Below are 17,559 nucleotides of genomic sequence, written 5' to 3'. Positions count from 1 at the left end.
TTAAGAGCACAGGAATTTGAGAAATCTTATTTTCATTTTCCCTTCTGTTTCTGGGACCTACAGAGTGCTACAGATACAAAGGTAACAAACAAATGCAGGGTTTTTTGGTGGGGAAATGTTTGTTTTCTACTGATAAGACAAATTGTTGCACTGAAGCAAGGAGCATAATTTTTGTAAGAGTGTTGCTTCTGATTCTTATTAAAACACTTTGTGGGGATGGGATGAAACATCAAGTAGGGCGGTGATGGCACAGAATGAGGAAACTGTGACATCAAATGGTATCTCCAGGTAAAAATGGAAAACCTGTGTTACCAGCCAACATGAAGATTTTGTGGTTAGGTTTTTGGATACTAGGCATTCATATACTGAAGCTTGACATGCTACCTGTAAAATCTTGTACGTTGCTGGGTGCTTGGAAGGTGATTGGATTGCAGTCTGTGATAGTAATACTGCTCTAAAATTCTGTAGTAAGAAGAGCAAACTATACTATCCATCATGGCTCTGTAAATAACTGAGGCTTTCTTTGGACTTTATGTAACTCTCACTGGATCCATGTAATACTAGTGCCTAGGTTTTAGCTTTACTGGGGTTGGGATTAGTGCTGCTGAGAGAAATACTGTTTGTAGAGAAACCTGTTCCTAAGAGTTGAATTAAATCATCAGCAAAAAAAAATTACCCTCTTATTTGAGATTCTCCTCTTCAAAAGTCTTTTTCTCATTTTGCCTTGTTTCAGCTTCCCTAAATTTCATTTGGAACATTGTGTTTAAAGCCGGGCTGTGCCTGCTTCTTCTGCACGATCTTCCTTCCTCCTTGAAAGGACTGTCTGCTTCTGGTGCATTGAATTGGATGCAGCAATATAAGGATGCATTGCTCCCTCTCAGGCTATTCCTGCTGACTGAACCTGTGACCTTATAAACTGTTAAAATTCCTTGGGCCTTTGTTTTTCACATTTGTAAAACTGAGAATGAGAGAATTTTCCTATTGCTAAAAATAATCTTGATCTCAGGATATGAGCTGGAAATCTTGACCCAAACACCAATGAAATACTTTCCTCACAAGTAATCCTTTTGATGGGGTTATTTGTGGAATATGCATTGCTCCCTGATTTTGAGGGTGCATTAACAGGAGATAATGACAGTATACTTGCTTTTATATTTGCTAAGGAGGATCCTCAGGGGCAGTGCTGACCTTGGGAGGATGGCAGGGGAGAGCCGGTTGTTTCTTTGGTGGATATGAGAATGAATGCTGATTTAGTCCTGTCACATTTTTTTTTCTCCCTCTGTGACCTAATTCAGCATCTTGTATATGTGATGAAAGCACATATACGCATTAAGCACATTAACCTACCTATATTGATCTTGGAAAAAAAGATCTGTAAAATATTCACTAGATCACCATCCCCTTTCTACTACCACTCCATTAAGTGGCTTTGATCTGGAATTTAAAATTTTCATTTAGTACCTCATTGCCAACAAGTGATACCAACTTAACTCTTCCGAGAAATTCAGGGGCACGGAGAGAAGGGATTTTTTTTCTCTGGCAGTGTCGGTTTTACAGCACTTGGTACAGCCTGTTTCCTGAGACTTGTTTCTGCTATTTCCTGTATACACAAAGGCACTCCTCTGCCTGTGAAGCTTATGTACCTGGTTTTTATTTTGTTTTGAGACACTGTAAATAATATTGTGATGTGAAAATTAATACGTAGAGCTATTTTTAAAATCTTCGTGCTGAAGACATTTTTCTAGGCTTAACATTTTGAAGGGCTTCTGCTGCTGCATGGGTTATGGTTTGGGGTTTTTTTTGCTTCCTCCATCAGAGAATGTTAATGACTGTTGTCCTAAAGGTCTTTTCTGATGTGATGTTTTCCCTTCTCTACTCTTTTTCACTCTGCCTCTTCAAATCAAGTGTCATTAATTTGTTCTAGCCTTCAGGGGGTGGTGGGAGAAAACGAACTCCTATTAGAAGGAGTGAGCGTGGGTGATCTTTACAGACACTGGAGTTGCAAGTGTTGGCAGAGCAGAACACAGTACAGTGTCCTCATGTGTTGCACAGAAAACAGATTTTCCCAAGATGCTCCTTGCCTTTTTTTTCCTCTGTGCAAAGAGGGAAAGTTATCAGTCAAATAACATTGGCAAATGTGGCTTTGATGCTTCATTTGTGGTTTCCTTTGCTGTACCTGTATGTTCAATGGTTTCTGGATTTATCTTTGATTAACCAGGCCTCTTTATGAAAATACATAATTGTATTTTTTTGTTAATGCCAGTTCACTCTGGTAGTATAAACTCATCCATTTTCATGCAGTGATTGAAGGGAAAAGATAGATGAAAGCCTATTATAATCACGTTAGATAACCAGATATGAATATGAATGAGATCATGCTTCTTTTGGAAATAGAGCTGTGTTGTTCAATAGACTCAGTATAACAAACATTTATATTAAAGCCCATTATGTTGAGTCTTGTACTTGTTTTCTTTGGAAGAGTTACTTAGTGAGCTGTCTACATGATTCTGACCTTAATTTCAGTAAGTAATAAAACTGCAAGTTCTTTAAACAGCTCACAGACAGGAACAGAATTGCATGGCAATGAAACGATGTATGTAACTTAACCATAAACTTTGTGTCTTTAGTGAGCAGATGCAAATAAAAATTTCTGGAGTTTCTTCTTTTATTTTGTACTTCTTCCTTGTTGTTCTCCAGAAAGTAAGGAAGAAAATTGCTCTTTCTTTAGTGATTAAAAAAAAATGGAATGAAACTGTGGCGTTCTGAACATTTCATATTGCTATGGCAATGTATAATATTCCTCAGATACACACTTGCACACAAACCTCATTCAAGCTGTAAGGTTGTGTAATTGAAGACATGTGACCCTTATATGTGACTTTGTTATTAAATTTTGAGGAAAATCAGAGCCTTCTGGTTAATAGTTGAACCCTTCAAAAACAATGCAGTGGTTGTTCTTGAAGCACATGAGAATTTCATGCATGTAGCTCTTGTAGTTGTTTTCCCTCATGTTTATGAGTTTTCTGATTAAGCCCAGTCTTTGATAACTCATCTACAGAAGTTGGTTTAGTTGATTTTGCTTTGTTTTTGTGTGTCCACTGTAAGGATTCCTTCCCATTTGGCTTCTTCACTTAGCCTTTTAACTTTCCTTTTCTTCAAACTACTTGCCTGGAGAAATGTTTAGGGCATACTTCTCATTGGACATGCAGCCTCTTTGCCATCTTACTGTAGATCTGTACAAGTGACCAGCCACAAGTCTGCTCAGACACGTGCAGGTTTACATGGTGCAATCGTTTCTTTGTCAGTAAGGCTTTGCAAGTACCAGGTGTCTTTGCAAAGCAGTAAGCTCTTGGAAGCATGTGCTCACTAATGGAATGGTAAGCAGCTAAATGCTTCCAAAACATTGTACAAAGCAATCTCCTTTGGGATTTGCAGTCTGCATTCTACAGTGTAACTCAATAGGGTGTTTTTTTCCCTTAGGTTTTTTTTTGTATTGTGTGCTGCTTTGCTCAAGCATAGTCTCTTGGAACTCAGTGCAAAAGCATCTTTAGCTCAGTGAATGTAAAGAACAAGTGATCAAGTGGTGGATATTATTCCCTACACAGTGGTTTAAAAGATATCTTTGCTAGGTTGTTGTTAATTGTCTTACGTGTATGAGTTTGCAAATGTTCTCTATTTACACCAGCTTCTGGAGCTGGTGACAGAGTGTTACATACCTGCTCCTAGTACCTGATGGCATTTGAACATGGGAATATAATCTTGAGATACGTGGAATGAAAATTCACTTGAAACAGTAACTGTATTTTACTGTCAGCCTATTATGTTACACCAATTAAGCATATACCTGATAAATGAGAAAATATTTGCGGCATATCCAATCTGTTGTAAATAGAAAATTTTTGAATTGATGGTGTTTAATGTAGTGTGAATATAAATTTTGTTCTTAATGTCCATTTGGAGTGGGAAACCATATAGAATAATCTTTGGACTGAGTTTGTACACAGTGAAGAGCATTTAGTTATCGGAAGGAAGGTATGTGAAGAGCAGTCACAGACTTTTTATTTGTGCCACTAGACATTGCACTCTAAACCACTGTTATACCACTTTGTCATCTATAAATAAACTGGCAAATGCACTGCTCAGCTTCGAATTTCCTTCACTGCTAGTACCACTTGAAATCAGTTGTTCCTGTTTCAGTATTGCTTGTTCCTTTGATGTAAATCGAAGAGAAATCCTCATAGTGAAGCCATCAGAAACATAATTTAATTTGTATTAGGATGACAAAAACATTTCTCCTGTGTCTCCCCATGTCCAATTTCTATTTTTATAATGGTGTTTTATAGACAGTTAAATTGGAAAAAATTGGTTGCTATAGGTAAAGGTTGTGTAGTGGATCAAAATACTCATCATAACAAGTAGAAAAAGCTGCTCAGAAACATGGTTTCTCAGGAATTGCAAGGGCAGTCCTGTGAACTTGAATCTTGTCAAGGGGCCCATGTCTTCCTTGAAAACTTCCTCAACAGAGATAAATTTCTAAGGAGTCCACAAACAACTAGTGTTTCTCCAATTTTCTGATTGTACCAGCAATTAATTTTTTGGAGATCAAGACATCAGTTTCAAATAACTTAAAAATTTCTTTACACCTCAAGTAGACAAATTCTTAAGCAACAAATTTGATGCCTGAACTGACCCTGGAAATAGTAAGTGAATTGAAAAAGTTCTGTTGTTCTCTAGCTGGCAATCTTAGAATGCAAAGACAGTTGAAGAGCGCTGGGTAAATAATGCAGTGCTGTCTTCTTCGGGGAGAAAAAGATTGCTGTCAGATTAGTTTGTTATTATAAATTAATGAGTTTACAAAGGCCATGACTTGATGGCACTTTCATGAAATCATTGATATTGGAAAGTTATCTGGATTTTTTTTTAAATATGAACACAGCTGCTTTTAATGTTAATCCTGCACACATAGAAATGATGCTTTATGTTCCCTGTGTTCATAGTTTAAATCCATAAGTACATTGATCCTGGAGATCTTCATTAAAAATTGAATTTCCTGCTTTACTGTGCTGGGGATTTTTTTGTTATTAGTTAATGAAAGAATGTTCAAACCTCTTTGCATGTGTTGTTTAATAGTAAGAGCTCCAGTACCAAAAGAAGGTCTGCACAGGTGTTACAAAACAGGATGTGTCTGGCAAAATTACCAGGAACAACAGATTCAATGCTAATACTTGTAAGAGAGTAAACCTGAATATATAATAAGTAGTGTGCTTTTAATTATTTTTTTCTTGTAACAAGAAGGACAAAGGTGGTGGACTCAGCAGTGTGGAGTGGATATAGAACCTGTCCTGTGGGCTCTTGGCAAAGTGCTGCAAGTTCTTTCTTACTGATATGAAGCTGCAACATGACATGAAGACTATGCTAGAGTTGTTGGCTGGTGGATGTTTCTGCCTTCATGAATGGAAATATAATGCTGGATCTCTTTTGCCCCACCTATTGAAAGATAAAGCATTGATTCAACTGCCTGGGAAATCTTCCAGATCTGAGGTTCATAGGAATTTAGAGTTGGAAAAGAAAGGTGACAGAACTATAGCTTAAGAAGCAGTTGCAGTTCTTTTCAAATGATAAATTGAGCATAGTAGTGTTTGCATGCAAAATTGCCCCTTTAATTCATTTGTAAATCAGGCTATTCATCAGAATATGAGTATATGGGTTTTACATTACAAGGACATTTCAAGCTTAAACCTGGAAAGTAAAGTCTGTAAGCTATTCCATCCTATTTCAGGCAAAATACTAATTGGATTAACTGTATGTAGCATTGTAGTTTTCCAGTCGGAAGTCTGGGATTTGGCCATGATAAATTAAACCTCAATACTAACTCTTATTTTGAGCATCTTCCTCTCTCTGTTTTTTCCTGCTGATTTTAAGCTTCTCTTTTGGAACTACTTTAATTGAAAAGGTTAGTTTTGAGTGCTGGGCTTTTTGGCTTTTCATTTTTTTTTGGGCGGGGGGGGGGAGTTGTTTTGTTTTTCCTGGATACATTTCAGCATCTATTGCTAAGTATAAAAGAAGTAGGCTGCTCTGTGCAAAATACCTAGAATATCTATCAAGTACCCATTTTTGAGACCAATTCAGACTTTTGCACCTTGTGGGATTGCAGAACTTTGCACTTTTTATTTCTGTCCTGTTCACTGATTTGCACACTGCTTTTCTGACTTGTGACAAATTCAGGGACATGCAGCTTCTTGCAGAAAGCTTTCTAACCTTTTTGGTTTCTCTGTAATGGGCCCAGTGTATTTACCTGTTCACACATGTGTGCACACCAAAAGAAAAAAAAACCTCTAGTTTCTTTGTGCTTTAAGTGAAACTAAAAAAGTTAAATCCATTTTAAAATCTGTAAGTCTTGTTCAACTTGAGGTTTTTGCAGTTGGAGCAAATGGGGGCGGGCGATAATTGGTAGAACTGTACAGTTATGTAACTAAAAGCTTTTCTGCTGCAAGTTAGGAGAGCAGATTGCCTGGCCATCAAATTGCGACACGTGTTTTTAATCTTCCCACAGTGTCCATGCAGAGGAGTACAGTCAAGAAATGTGTATTGGTTTGGTAGATTAATGTGTTCAAATAAAGATGTTACCAAAAAATTTCCTTTGGGGTACAAACATTTTTTTTAGAGAAACAGTGGTGATGTCATCCCACTTGAGGATTTTAGTATTTATTTGGCATAATTAATGGCAGATATTATTTTTAGGTTGAAATTATAATTGTTGATGTCTTTTAGTATGAAAGTTGTCATCTAAAACTCACAGTGGGGAATCAACTGGTTAAAAGATTATACAGTGTATCACAGTGGTGATAAGATAAAATATACTATTTTATGGGGAAAATATCATGTTACTGTCACAGAAGAATGGTCAGCTAGCAGGAATCATGAATTGTCACCAATTTCATATAAATATTCATGAAAACAGTGCCTGAGATATCAGTGGGTTTTTTCTGTACCCAGAGTGGGTGGGTGGGTGGTTTGGTTTGGATGGGGATTCTTTCTGGCTTTTGTATTTAGTTTTTCTTGATGGAATGACACTATATGGATCTTAGTGTATACGTTCAGGGAAAAGTGATGCAAGGACAAAACTATAATGTGAACTTGCCTGAGATGAAAGACAGTAGCATATGAACAATTTGTCTGGGAGTTTGTTTGATTTGGTGTTGCAGCTGTTCTATATAGTCCTTTTCTATCTATATGGAGTTGTGACTTCAGCTTCTCCAAGACACATTGACAAATGTGAGGTTTGCTTATCTGCAGTGGAACAAGGGCATCACCTGAAAGAGAGCATCTGAATTTTACTTATGGTGGGCTGCTGCTGCACAATAAAGCCTATCTTGGACCCTTGGTTTTCTTCAGTTACTTCAAAATCACCCTTAGAGTGTGAAAATCAGATTTTTTTGTTTGGTTGGGTTTTTTAGGTCACTGAAGGGCCAGTTTAAACAGTACCAGTCAGGGCTATTTATTAACATCACCTTGGTTAAGGATAATTGCCATAAAAACTCTGGGCTTGACCCTAAAAGTGTGTGGGGGAAGTTCTCTTTTGAGTAGAAGAAACAAAGCAGGTTTTGATACAGCACTCTTAGGCATCCATGGGGTTTTCCAAAAGCTTTGCCTGCCTTCCTGCAGATGCTTGAAATCACCCACCAGGGAGTTTGAAGTTTCACAAGAGAGCAGAGCCAAACTCTTCCCCTGAAGGCGCAGACTGTTAAGCTGTTTAACTAGTGAATGATGCACAAAATTGTCATAACATGTCTTGCAACACAGTGACTTCGGATTGTGTGTACCTAAGATGATTTTTGCATGGTGAATCTAAATATTGCTCCTCTTCTGTTCTAGTTTGTGGAGACATCCATGGTCAGTTCTTTGACTTGATGAAACTGTTTGAAGTGGGAGGTTCTCCTGCCAACACGCGGTACCTCTTCCTGGGGGACTACGTGGACAGAGGGTACTTCAGCATTGAAGTAAGTTTCTAATTTCTGGGTTTGGGTACAGAATCACTTGCAGCATGTTTTGTATATTTACCATCATATCTTAACTAGCTCAGGAGTACTGAGGCTCTTCACAAATACCATGTTAATGTTGCTGGTGGTGTTTTTATAAGGGTTGCTTGGAATCCAGCCAAATCCCACTATATCTGTGCTGGAAAGCTGACACAGAATGGTGCTAACTGGTGGCCATCTAAATATTGCACAGAAGGCAGCGTGTTCTCCAGCTTGCAAAAGCTAAATAACCTGAGTAGATGTGAGCTATTAAAAGAGGGACATAACAGAAAAACTTAACCTGAGACCCATAGTTTAGTTTTGACTTTTGGGTTTATTTGATCTGAGTTTCCTGGATGTGAAATTTGAGGAGAATGGAATGACTAGATGAGAGGTAAATGGGACAAAAAGCCAGCATATGCAGCATGCTGTGCTGGAGAGAATGAGTAAATTCTGTTTAGATGTGGTATGCAGGAGTGCATGATCTCTGGCTTTTGATGCAGCACTTGAATCCACAGAGAAGTGATGCACAAGTGCCCTGTGGGTGGTGCTGAGACCTGGTGTAATCTCCAGGTGAGGCCACAGAATGAGGAGGTCAAATGGCCTCTTTGACTGGCTTGTGAAAGAAGCCGTGTCCTATCCAACCTGCCAGCTTTGACTAGAAGTGAGTGAAATACCAAGCCCAAATTCTTTGTTCCTGTGCTTGTAAAGCAAACTAGATGTTTTCTTCTATCCTGTGTTACTGCTTGATTTTACAAACTTAAAAGATGAATAAATACTGAGTAAAACCTGATATGGATTTTTTTGTCTGGGTTATAGCTGATCTAGTCATTGAACAGTCAATCAGAAATCCTTGCTGAACTCTTTGATCTACATCTTGACTGTTTCTGTGAAAAGTTCAGACTTGAATTTCCCCTCTGAGTCAGGGCAGAATGCCCATTACCTATTGGAAGCAATATAGTTCCTATGATACATGTCTGTGTGTCTGTGACTAGATCAGATGGCATCATGTGAGAACCACTGCTGTTTCATTCTACATCCCATATCAAAGTACACTGTTGCCATATTGGTATACAAGTATATAAGGCCGAGCAGCTGAGTTAGGTGTTTGGAAAACAGATCAGTGTATTATCTTGCCAGTATTATGTTTAAAGTAAGAAGTTTCTGAAAAATTAAATTCAATAAAACTACTTTTGCTTTATTAGTTAATTCTGAAACCTCATTTGGAGTGAGCTGGTAATCAGATTGCTTGGGGAGGGTTGGGAAGGAGGAGCAGGAGGAGCTTCACAGACTTACACCATTGTGCAGCTCCATCTTGAACTACCAGTTTTGAGTTGTGATAACCTAATTCATATCTCCTGCAGTCTTTGATTGAGACAAGATGTGTCTGGAAGAGGAAAATTTTGTCTTCATTTCTATATATGTAGGCTTTTAATAAAAGAAATAGAACAGCTTTCAAGTGCTTCTCTGACAGTTTACCAAAATCTATTCCAGGGCTATTACCAATTAAAGAAATAGCAAGCCATATGAAACAAAGAAAACAGTCTATGTATAGGCAATAATCCCCTTAAGATGTCTCATTTACCAACCTGTGCATACATACTTAGCAAATTGTATTCTGAATGCAGTTTTTCCATTCAGGAACATTGCTTTTTCACTGGAAACAGTATTAGCTTCTGCCAGTGCCAAGGGAATATCTCAGCTGTCACTTGTATTATTTCTTTTGTATGTTAGGTTCCCAAAACACTACTTTTTTTTGGTCACATAACTGATTTTCCCCACCTGTCACCTTGATTAAAGAATATATTCAAAAGGAAAGGCAAGTTTCTGCTTCATAAGTGTATTTAGATGTAGAGCTGTGCATTTAGGCATGAACTCAGCACAATAACTAGTGACAAGGAAAAGAAAATTGTGAAGAATGCAACTTGGCATTTAGAGGGGGAAGATGTTTCTGGTGGAGAAGGGGACCTAAGTACATAGATCAGGCACCAACTCTTGTCAGTACTTTGTGCTGGGGAAGTCATGCTGGTAAACAGCCCTAGCCTCAGTTCATATTTCTACCACGCCAATCACACAGTGATCTTCCATCCATCTGCTGGATTCCCTTTCTGCTATGGAGACAGGAGAGTATTGCAGTTCTGGGGTCTTTCCAAAAGAATTAAGTGGCTGGTCCAAGGTACTAATCATGAGTAATACAAGCTTTAAAAACATTCCCCTTGATTGCTGTGTGATCTCTAGTGTAAAAGTGACACCATTGAGATTAGACCAAGCTGAGTTCTGATAGTGGGCGAGATAATCTTTCTCTGTGGGCTGCAAAGCATTTGGGATTCTTCTGGATGAAAGGTACTATATAATGCAAGCTATTATCATTAAGAACAGAGAAAGAAATTGCATAAGGTAGGTGGAAGGCATTTGATAATTCAGAGGGAAAAAGAGAAAAGTATTTGTATAAGGCACTCAGCAGAAATGTCGGTCCTTGCTCTATTGAGCTTTTGATCCAAGGGCTCAATTCTTCATGTGTATGCTCCATTTTTACTTCACTGCTTGAAGGGGGTGGGTGTTTTGTGTTTTTTATATTAGCTCTAAGCAATGAGTCAAAGGATGAGAGACTGATAGAGAAGTTACAACAGGTAAAGTTAGAAGTGTCAAGTTGTAGGTAGAATGAGACAAGGATTCTTGGCGCAGACGGAATCTTTATTCCTTATCTGCGTTCTCTTTTCCATTTGACCTTTTGGCAGAGCCTGGGCATTTCTTCACTTAAAATAACAAATTTCTGCAATTTAATACAGTGCATTTGTTTCCTTGGCTGTATAACTGATAACGTTTCCCTCTTATGCTTGTGCACTGTTCCAGGGGTTTGACTCCAGAGTAGAAGAAACCCCTTAGTTTTCACTTTCAAATAAGTTTTATGGTCATGGAGAATAGAAACACAGATGATCAAAACACAAGGCTATTTTTAAATGTAAAGAATAGTTACAGCCTAAGTGGTTCTGCAGGAATAGGTTGTAAGGGAGAATGACTAATCTCTCTACCCAAGTCTGAAAACTCTTTTTTGAAAAGCAGACAAATGCTGTGCAGTGCAGGGAGGAGTGTACATATAGACTTTTTTTCATCACAGTCTTAGGAAAATTACAGAGTAAAAACCAGCTACAGTGCATTAATAATAATAATATGTAAACCAACTGTTGGAATTATTTTCTTGCTTAATTCCATATAACAGCATACTGTCTTATATGTCACTTGACCATCATAAGGTATGTAGTGATCATTTTTGGCAGAGGAAAGAGTTAAAATATGGAGAATTGAACCAATGTTCATGACTAACAAAAGTGGAGTTATGTTTTAAGGTCCAGAACATGCATACATTTCCCTTCCTGAATGCACAGACTGACATTGCAGAAGGTGAAACTGCTGTTGTAGTATTTGCAGCAAGAACAAAGTGAGGTGTTTGGAGTGAGTCTGGAATTTGACCACTGGACCTTACATCAATTAAAATCAAGCATCTGGCACTTGAGATGCTTCTGAACTTGGTGAACTGTTGGAAATTAAATGGTCTCTCCCAAGAAAAGAATTACACATAAATAAATTTATGTTAGTAAACACTGGGTGAAGTAAATGCTGGTGAAGTTGTGTGTTTATCATCTCTCAAGTCTCTGTGAACTTTTCAGGACTTCATTGGCAAAATAAACACCTTTCAACATTGTCTGTTACTGTAGTGTGGTAATGTTTTCCAGTAAACAGCTTGATTTAAAATAATTGGGGCTGGTCAGAAATACTTCACCGGTGAAGTCAATAGTATTTTTCAGTTCTCTTAAAGCAAAGAAAATCCTAGGACTTTAATTATCCTGAATTTCCTTGCCCTTTTCTTCTGTAGACCAGTAACAAATATCTTTCTTCATAGCAACAATGTGCACCTTGTAAGATCTTGTTTTTGTACGGCATTGCTCCTCAGAGCTGTGAATATTCAGTAACTTAGCAAATTCAGATTATTTTTATATATATTAGATTTCCAGACTGGAACATCTGTTTGAGTCAGGGCCGTCCTTGCAGCTTGACTGGTCCTGTGCCAGCTGTTCCCAGTGTGAGTCCCCAGCATGCCAAGAACCCCTTTTGGCTGCAGGGGGAGAGCATGTGATGGCACCATTTCCCCTACACTGATGCCATCTCTCTGTGGGACCTGTCTTCTCAGAGAGCAGCTGGGGCCTAGACACAGGATCCCAAAAAGGAGAGTTAGGAGCCATCTCTCTCTAGAAAGTACTAGCTATAATAATTATAGGAACGTTTACAAAAAAAGAATTTCCTAGTCACTTTTTGGTTGAAAAAGAGGTACTTCTTTTTGGATATTTTTTAAACTTTTCAGATACTCTTTTTAAAGGCTGAAATGGGAACAATATGGTCTAAACATTAGCAAACAATATATTGCAATTGTGCTGAAATCCTACTTGTAGTGAAGGCAATATGACTTTTTCTTTATTTGCAGTAGTGTTCGTAATTTTCTTTGTGCTCAAGGGATAGTAGTTCAGAAATGGCAGTAAATTGCATCTCATGTGAGTATTCTGGCTACAGCTGCAATGTATCTTTATTTGTTTCTGAAATCATGCTATAATAAAGATTTATCCCAGTAGTGTGAATGCAGCTATGTGTGTAAAAGGTAAATGGTTTCCATTGGGATGGTTAGTCCATTTTAGGAAGCTGTGTCTGTACTAGATGTTGTGATGGTATCATTATTTTCAGTGCACCTACAGTAATGCAATTTTTATACTTTGGTGAGGTGTGTGTTAGAGAGTGTGGGAGCTATGGCAGTTCCACAGGTCACAGAGCATCAGTAGAGACCTTAGCAATGTGTGGCTCAAATTATCCTTTCAAGTGTGAATTACATCGCACTTACTCACACTTTATTTCATCTTCTGAGGAGTGCCCAGTGCTGTCAGTCATTTGGAGGGGGAGTTCAACTTTTGTAGTCCCTGCAAAGCCACACAGCTGGCAGTGAGCTGCATCTTTCTCTTCACGGCACTACCAGTGCCAGAGCATCCAGAAGTGAGCACTGTGATGCTGTGGTTGTACTCAAGTGGTCATAGTGATGATTTTTCAAGGCTCCTTGTTTTAATCACATAATTTGATATGCATGGAAGAGCTCTGGGGCCTTTGGTTTTCCTTTCCAGAATGGGCTGAAATGTGGAATTGTGCAAATGCTCCAATTCAGTGTACAACAGTGGAGTTAAATCCCAAGTCTGTTTTGGAGATGTGGGCCTTTGGCTTTCACAGTGCTTAATTGCACAGACCTTTTCTTTCCTGAAGCTGAGGCTGCCAGAACCTCAGCAGGAAAACAGCTTGACTATGGGACCTGGGAGGTGAACAGATTACCTCTTTGTTACAAACGTAACATATCTGCTATTTCAAAATAGCAGCTGAAAAACACTAAACAAGGAAGAGGGGTTTGAGGGTCCTCAGTTAAGAACTGTAACCTGTAACTTCTTAGATGCATATATATATAAAATATGGGGGTTTTGATAGGCTGAAATGAAACAGGCAAAAATACCTTACAGATTTCTAGATCGCAAGGTCCCTGCTGTACATTTTGCGTAGAGTTACAGCAGAGCTGATATTTAGTATGCTCTTACTTAAAATATTGAAGGAAGAAAGGTATTTTAAAATTTTACAACAGGGAAGCAGTATTATGAAATACTTAAAGACTTTAAGTTCAGATTTTCAACAAGGGCAATTTATCATAAATATTTTGTTTTCAGTAAAAATGATGATATGCGAAGCACAGGTAGGAAAAAATCAAAACCAGAATGTTTGCTCATGATTTGTTGTTTAGGCGTAAGGTTTTTTGTATGTAAATGACTGTAAGTTGAAAAACCGTGAAAACTGTTGCCCTCATGTTTGCTCTTTAGTTTGCATGGGAAAAAATCTTCTAATTAGTTCTTATTTACTATTACGACATTACTTCACTGAACTACTGAAAAGAAAAGGGAGAAAATTAAAGGAATCATCTAAACAAAATAAACCTTTGATATAGTACTGCTGAAAACAACACAAAATGTGAATAGTGGGCTTATATTGCTTGAATAATGGCAGAGAAATAGAGCTTTCTAGACTGTATTGATTCTTTGTTACCTTCTGTCTGGTTCTCATGAGTACTTCAAAGGAAACATAGAAAAAAAAGAAAAAAATCTATGATAAGCAAATACAGAGCAATCAACCTGTAAACAAGTACCTAATGCCAAAAAGTCAAAAATTCCATCTCTCCTTATTTTCCCTGCTTTCTAGATCTGGACAGTATTTTAAATATGAAGTGCTTGCTTTAATCTTGCCAGAGCTTTAGAAAAAAAGAAAAACTTAGTTACAAGGGCAATGTAAACCACTTTTTTTTTTTAATATGCTGTTTCATCTAATCACAAATCATGCTTTTCTAAACGTGTTTTGGCAGGATTAGAAGCTCTAAGGTAACTCAGCTATGACTTTAAAAACTAGATCTTTCTTTGCGTGGATGGGGGTGTCACTTTAGACTTCTTGTCGCACAACATTTACATAAAATTTTTGCATGTGTCAGTAAGTTTGAAGTGGAATGTTCTGGAAATTCTTTGAGAAATGAAGGAGTCATCATGAGAGAGAGAATAGCTCTAGTGGTGTGGACAAGTTCAGGTTTCTTGCCCCATTGGAGTGAAAGCCTCAAACCCAAGTCTGCTGGAGTTTGCACAGAGACAGAAGACTTTCTTCACCCACACCCTTTGTGGTTGTTTTGGGCCACAACAGATGATTCCCGTGACCTGACACCATAATTCCTTGCTGGATTACATTAGCATGATTTCCCTGGCATTCTGACATCTCTTCTTGCTTCCTGCAGTGGCAGTAGTACCAGGGAGGTGGAAAAATTAGCATGAGCTGGGAGGCCTCCCATGTGTTTCCAAGAGGGAGAATTAGTTTTACCAATTACTCTAGTGTACTGCCTGTATTTTTGCTGGTTTCCTCTGTCTGTACACCCTCTGAGTGGAAGAACAGAAATTACAGATAAAGAACAGGCAGAGCATTCAGATGTTTACATGAACTAAATTCAAGGCAACGAGTAGTAGTATAACACTCCTGCTGCTGTGTGATTATCTATGGATAGTGTGAGCACAAACATTAAAATGTTGAAGCCCTTCATCTTTTCCTATTTTTCTTATAAATTGACTGTGTAGCAAACAAGGGATCTGAAATCTACATGTTGAGATTATTAAATTTATTATTCAGCTGTTTTTCAAGACACTCTGAATTGTAGAAGGGAGTTCACAATATAATGTAGAGGCATTGCATTGACAGCAATGCTGTTGTTGTTCTAATCGGAAACCATAGAGTATATTCTGAAATTCCAATCTATTGATTAATAAGTTAAATGATTTTTTTTTTCCAGTGGAGCAAAGGGGAGTGTTAGGAAGTAGTTGTAAATGAAAGTGGGGTTTTTTGACACCTTTTGTTTCTTGTGCAGCATTTCAGCAGTTCATGGTTATATAAGAAAGGAAAGGCTGGAGGGAAAACCATTCAGACAATTTTTCTAGCTTTCTAGCTTTTGAGAGAACATTGTGGTCTGTACAATGTCCTTGCAGGCAGTGGGCTCATCTCATGGGATGAGTGGATCTTATTTCCATCAACCTTTTTGGAGCTGTGAGTTCATTTTCAAAACAAATATTTTTAATTGGGTGGTTTAGAGAGGTCTGAGCAGAACTTAGCCTCTCCAAGTCTTTTTTCTTCTTTATCTTTAAAAATATGTCTAGAAGAAATGTCATCTCAAATAGAAATCTTTAGGAAAGAGACAATTAATTATAAAAGCTTTGTAGTGACTTCGTTTAATGCAAGAGCTTTGTGGATCTTTTTACTGCAGTTGTATGTAGGGAACAATGTTAACTGAAAAATTAACAAGCTCTCTGTGTAATTCTGGAAGCTGAGGTATTTCCTGAAGTGTGAGTTAAATTGCTCTGAGGCACATTTTCCTTAGGCCAGGAAATGCAGGTCTTCCGGTGGAATTGTTTCCACGGGAGGTTTCTGCCTAACCTTGCAGGTGGAGAGTGCGCCCTTCCTTCTAGGGATGCACTTCCTTCTGTGGTTGCACACAGCAACTGCTGGGCGAGAGCTGGGGCTGCTGGAGGCAGCACGTGGCTGACCAGGGAGGTGCCACTCAGCATGAAGTGTAAAACTCTGGCAGAATATACCCACACGAGTTCCAGCCAGTCCAGGCTCAAGTGCAGAGAAGTCTTTGAATGTAGCATATGAAGAATGAAGTTAATCAGTTGAAAATAAATGCTTTGTACAGATTGCTTTTACTTTTTCTGCTAGTTTTTTGTGATGGAGGGGAATGTAAATTGTTCTGTCATTAATTATGACTTCTGATTTTCTTTCTTGTTCTGATTCACAGTGTGTGCTGTACTTGTGGGCCTTGAAAATCCTTTACCCCAAAACACTGTTTTTACTTCGTGGGAACCATGAATGTAGACATTTAACAGAGTATTTCACATTTAAGCAAGAATGTAAGTCTATCTTACCTTTCTCCTTTTAACTCCTTTTTCAGCAACTTAATTTGTTATTTTGCAAATATTTGATACTGGTTCACTATTAATACATTTCTGTGTTCTTTCATGTTAACTGCCATTAATTTTAAATGGTAGTCCCTGTTCCCTGAGGGGGCAGTCACCTCTCAGTGGTGTGGCATGGAAGGGTTTAGACCCCCCAGATTTGAGTGTGAGAGCATCCTGGGGCTGCTGTGGGTCCACGTGGGCCTGGCTGCTCTCGTGAACTGCTGCTGATGCTTCTGGCAGCAGTGAGGGTTTGCTGCCCCACGCAGCAGCCTGGCAGGCAGAACCTGCTGCCACACCAGCCCTGGCACCTGGACAGGTTCCTGACTGCTAGTTAAGGAGGACCTCATCTCACTGGGTCTCATCTCATGGAGCAGCAGAAAAATGCAAGGAATTTTTATTTTGTTTTTCCTTTAGGTATAGCATTTTCACATTTATTCTGTGTGTAGGCTTAAACTTTTCAATATGCTCTTTTGATGTGAATTCCTTTCTGTGTTGCAAGAAAGGATTCAGTGACACATAAAAGCTTATTAGATGTAGACCTTTACCTGCACAATGAAGCTTTTCTTTTTTTCCCTGTGACACTGTGAGATGAAACTATTGCCATAAGTCTGTGTTTTCTTTTTACACTGGGGATAAAGGAAATGTTAATTGGCTTGAAGGCTTCATGGTTTACTGAGTTTAATATGCATATTGGTAAATTAACATTTCAGCTTCATTATTCCACCTCGTTCATTTCATAATGGCATTTCTGTAGATAATTAATTATAAGGGACTGGGCTAAAGTTCTGACTATTTCATAGAGAGTGTATTGAGTGATAATGATGATAACCATTCAGCAGATGTTTTAAGGCTTGCTCTACAGATTTCATACTGAGTAGAAATGGTAGACTGTAATGGTATATTCAGTTGTTTATTTACAGTTTTTTAGAAAAAAATATGAAAAAAATTTATTAATTCCACCTCAGAACAGGAAGAATTTTTCCTGC

The 17,559-nt window shown here is 38.2% G+C and overlaps 1 protein-coding gene across 2 annotated transcripts in view; it reads left to right on the top strand.

The window, feature by feature from the left end:
- Nucleotides 1-17,559, top strand: part of PPP3CA (protein phosphatase 3 catalytic subunit alpha) — a 170,552-nt gene that overhangs the window by 112,152 nt on the left and 40,841 nt on the right. For both annotated transcript variants that reach the window (XM_064417072.1, XM_064417073.1), the window contains exons 3-4: nucleotides 7,876-8,000; nucleotides 16,414-16,525. In XM_064417072.1, the coding sequence (XP_064273142.1) occupies nucleotides 7,876-8,000; nucleotides 16,414-16,525 (237 nt within the window). The remainder of the gene's footprint in view (nucleotides 1-7,875; nucleotides 8,001-16,413; nucleotides 16,526-17,559) is intronic.

This window comes from Passer domesticus, chromosome 4, assembly GCF_036417665.1.
Source record: "Passer domesticus isolate bPasDom1 chromosome 4, bPasDom1.hap1, whole genome shotgun sequence".
Classification (NCBI taxonomy): Eukaryota; Metazoa; Chordata; class Aves; order Passeriformes; family Passeridae; genus Passer; species Passer domesticus.
Note: the sequence above shows the minus strand (reverse complement) of the source record. Positions and strands in the feature narration are given on the sequence as shown.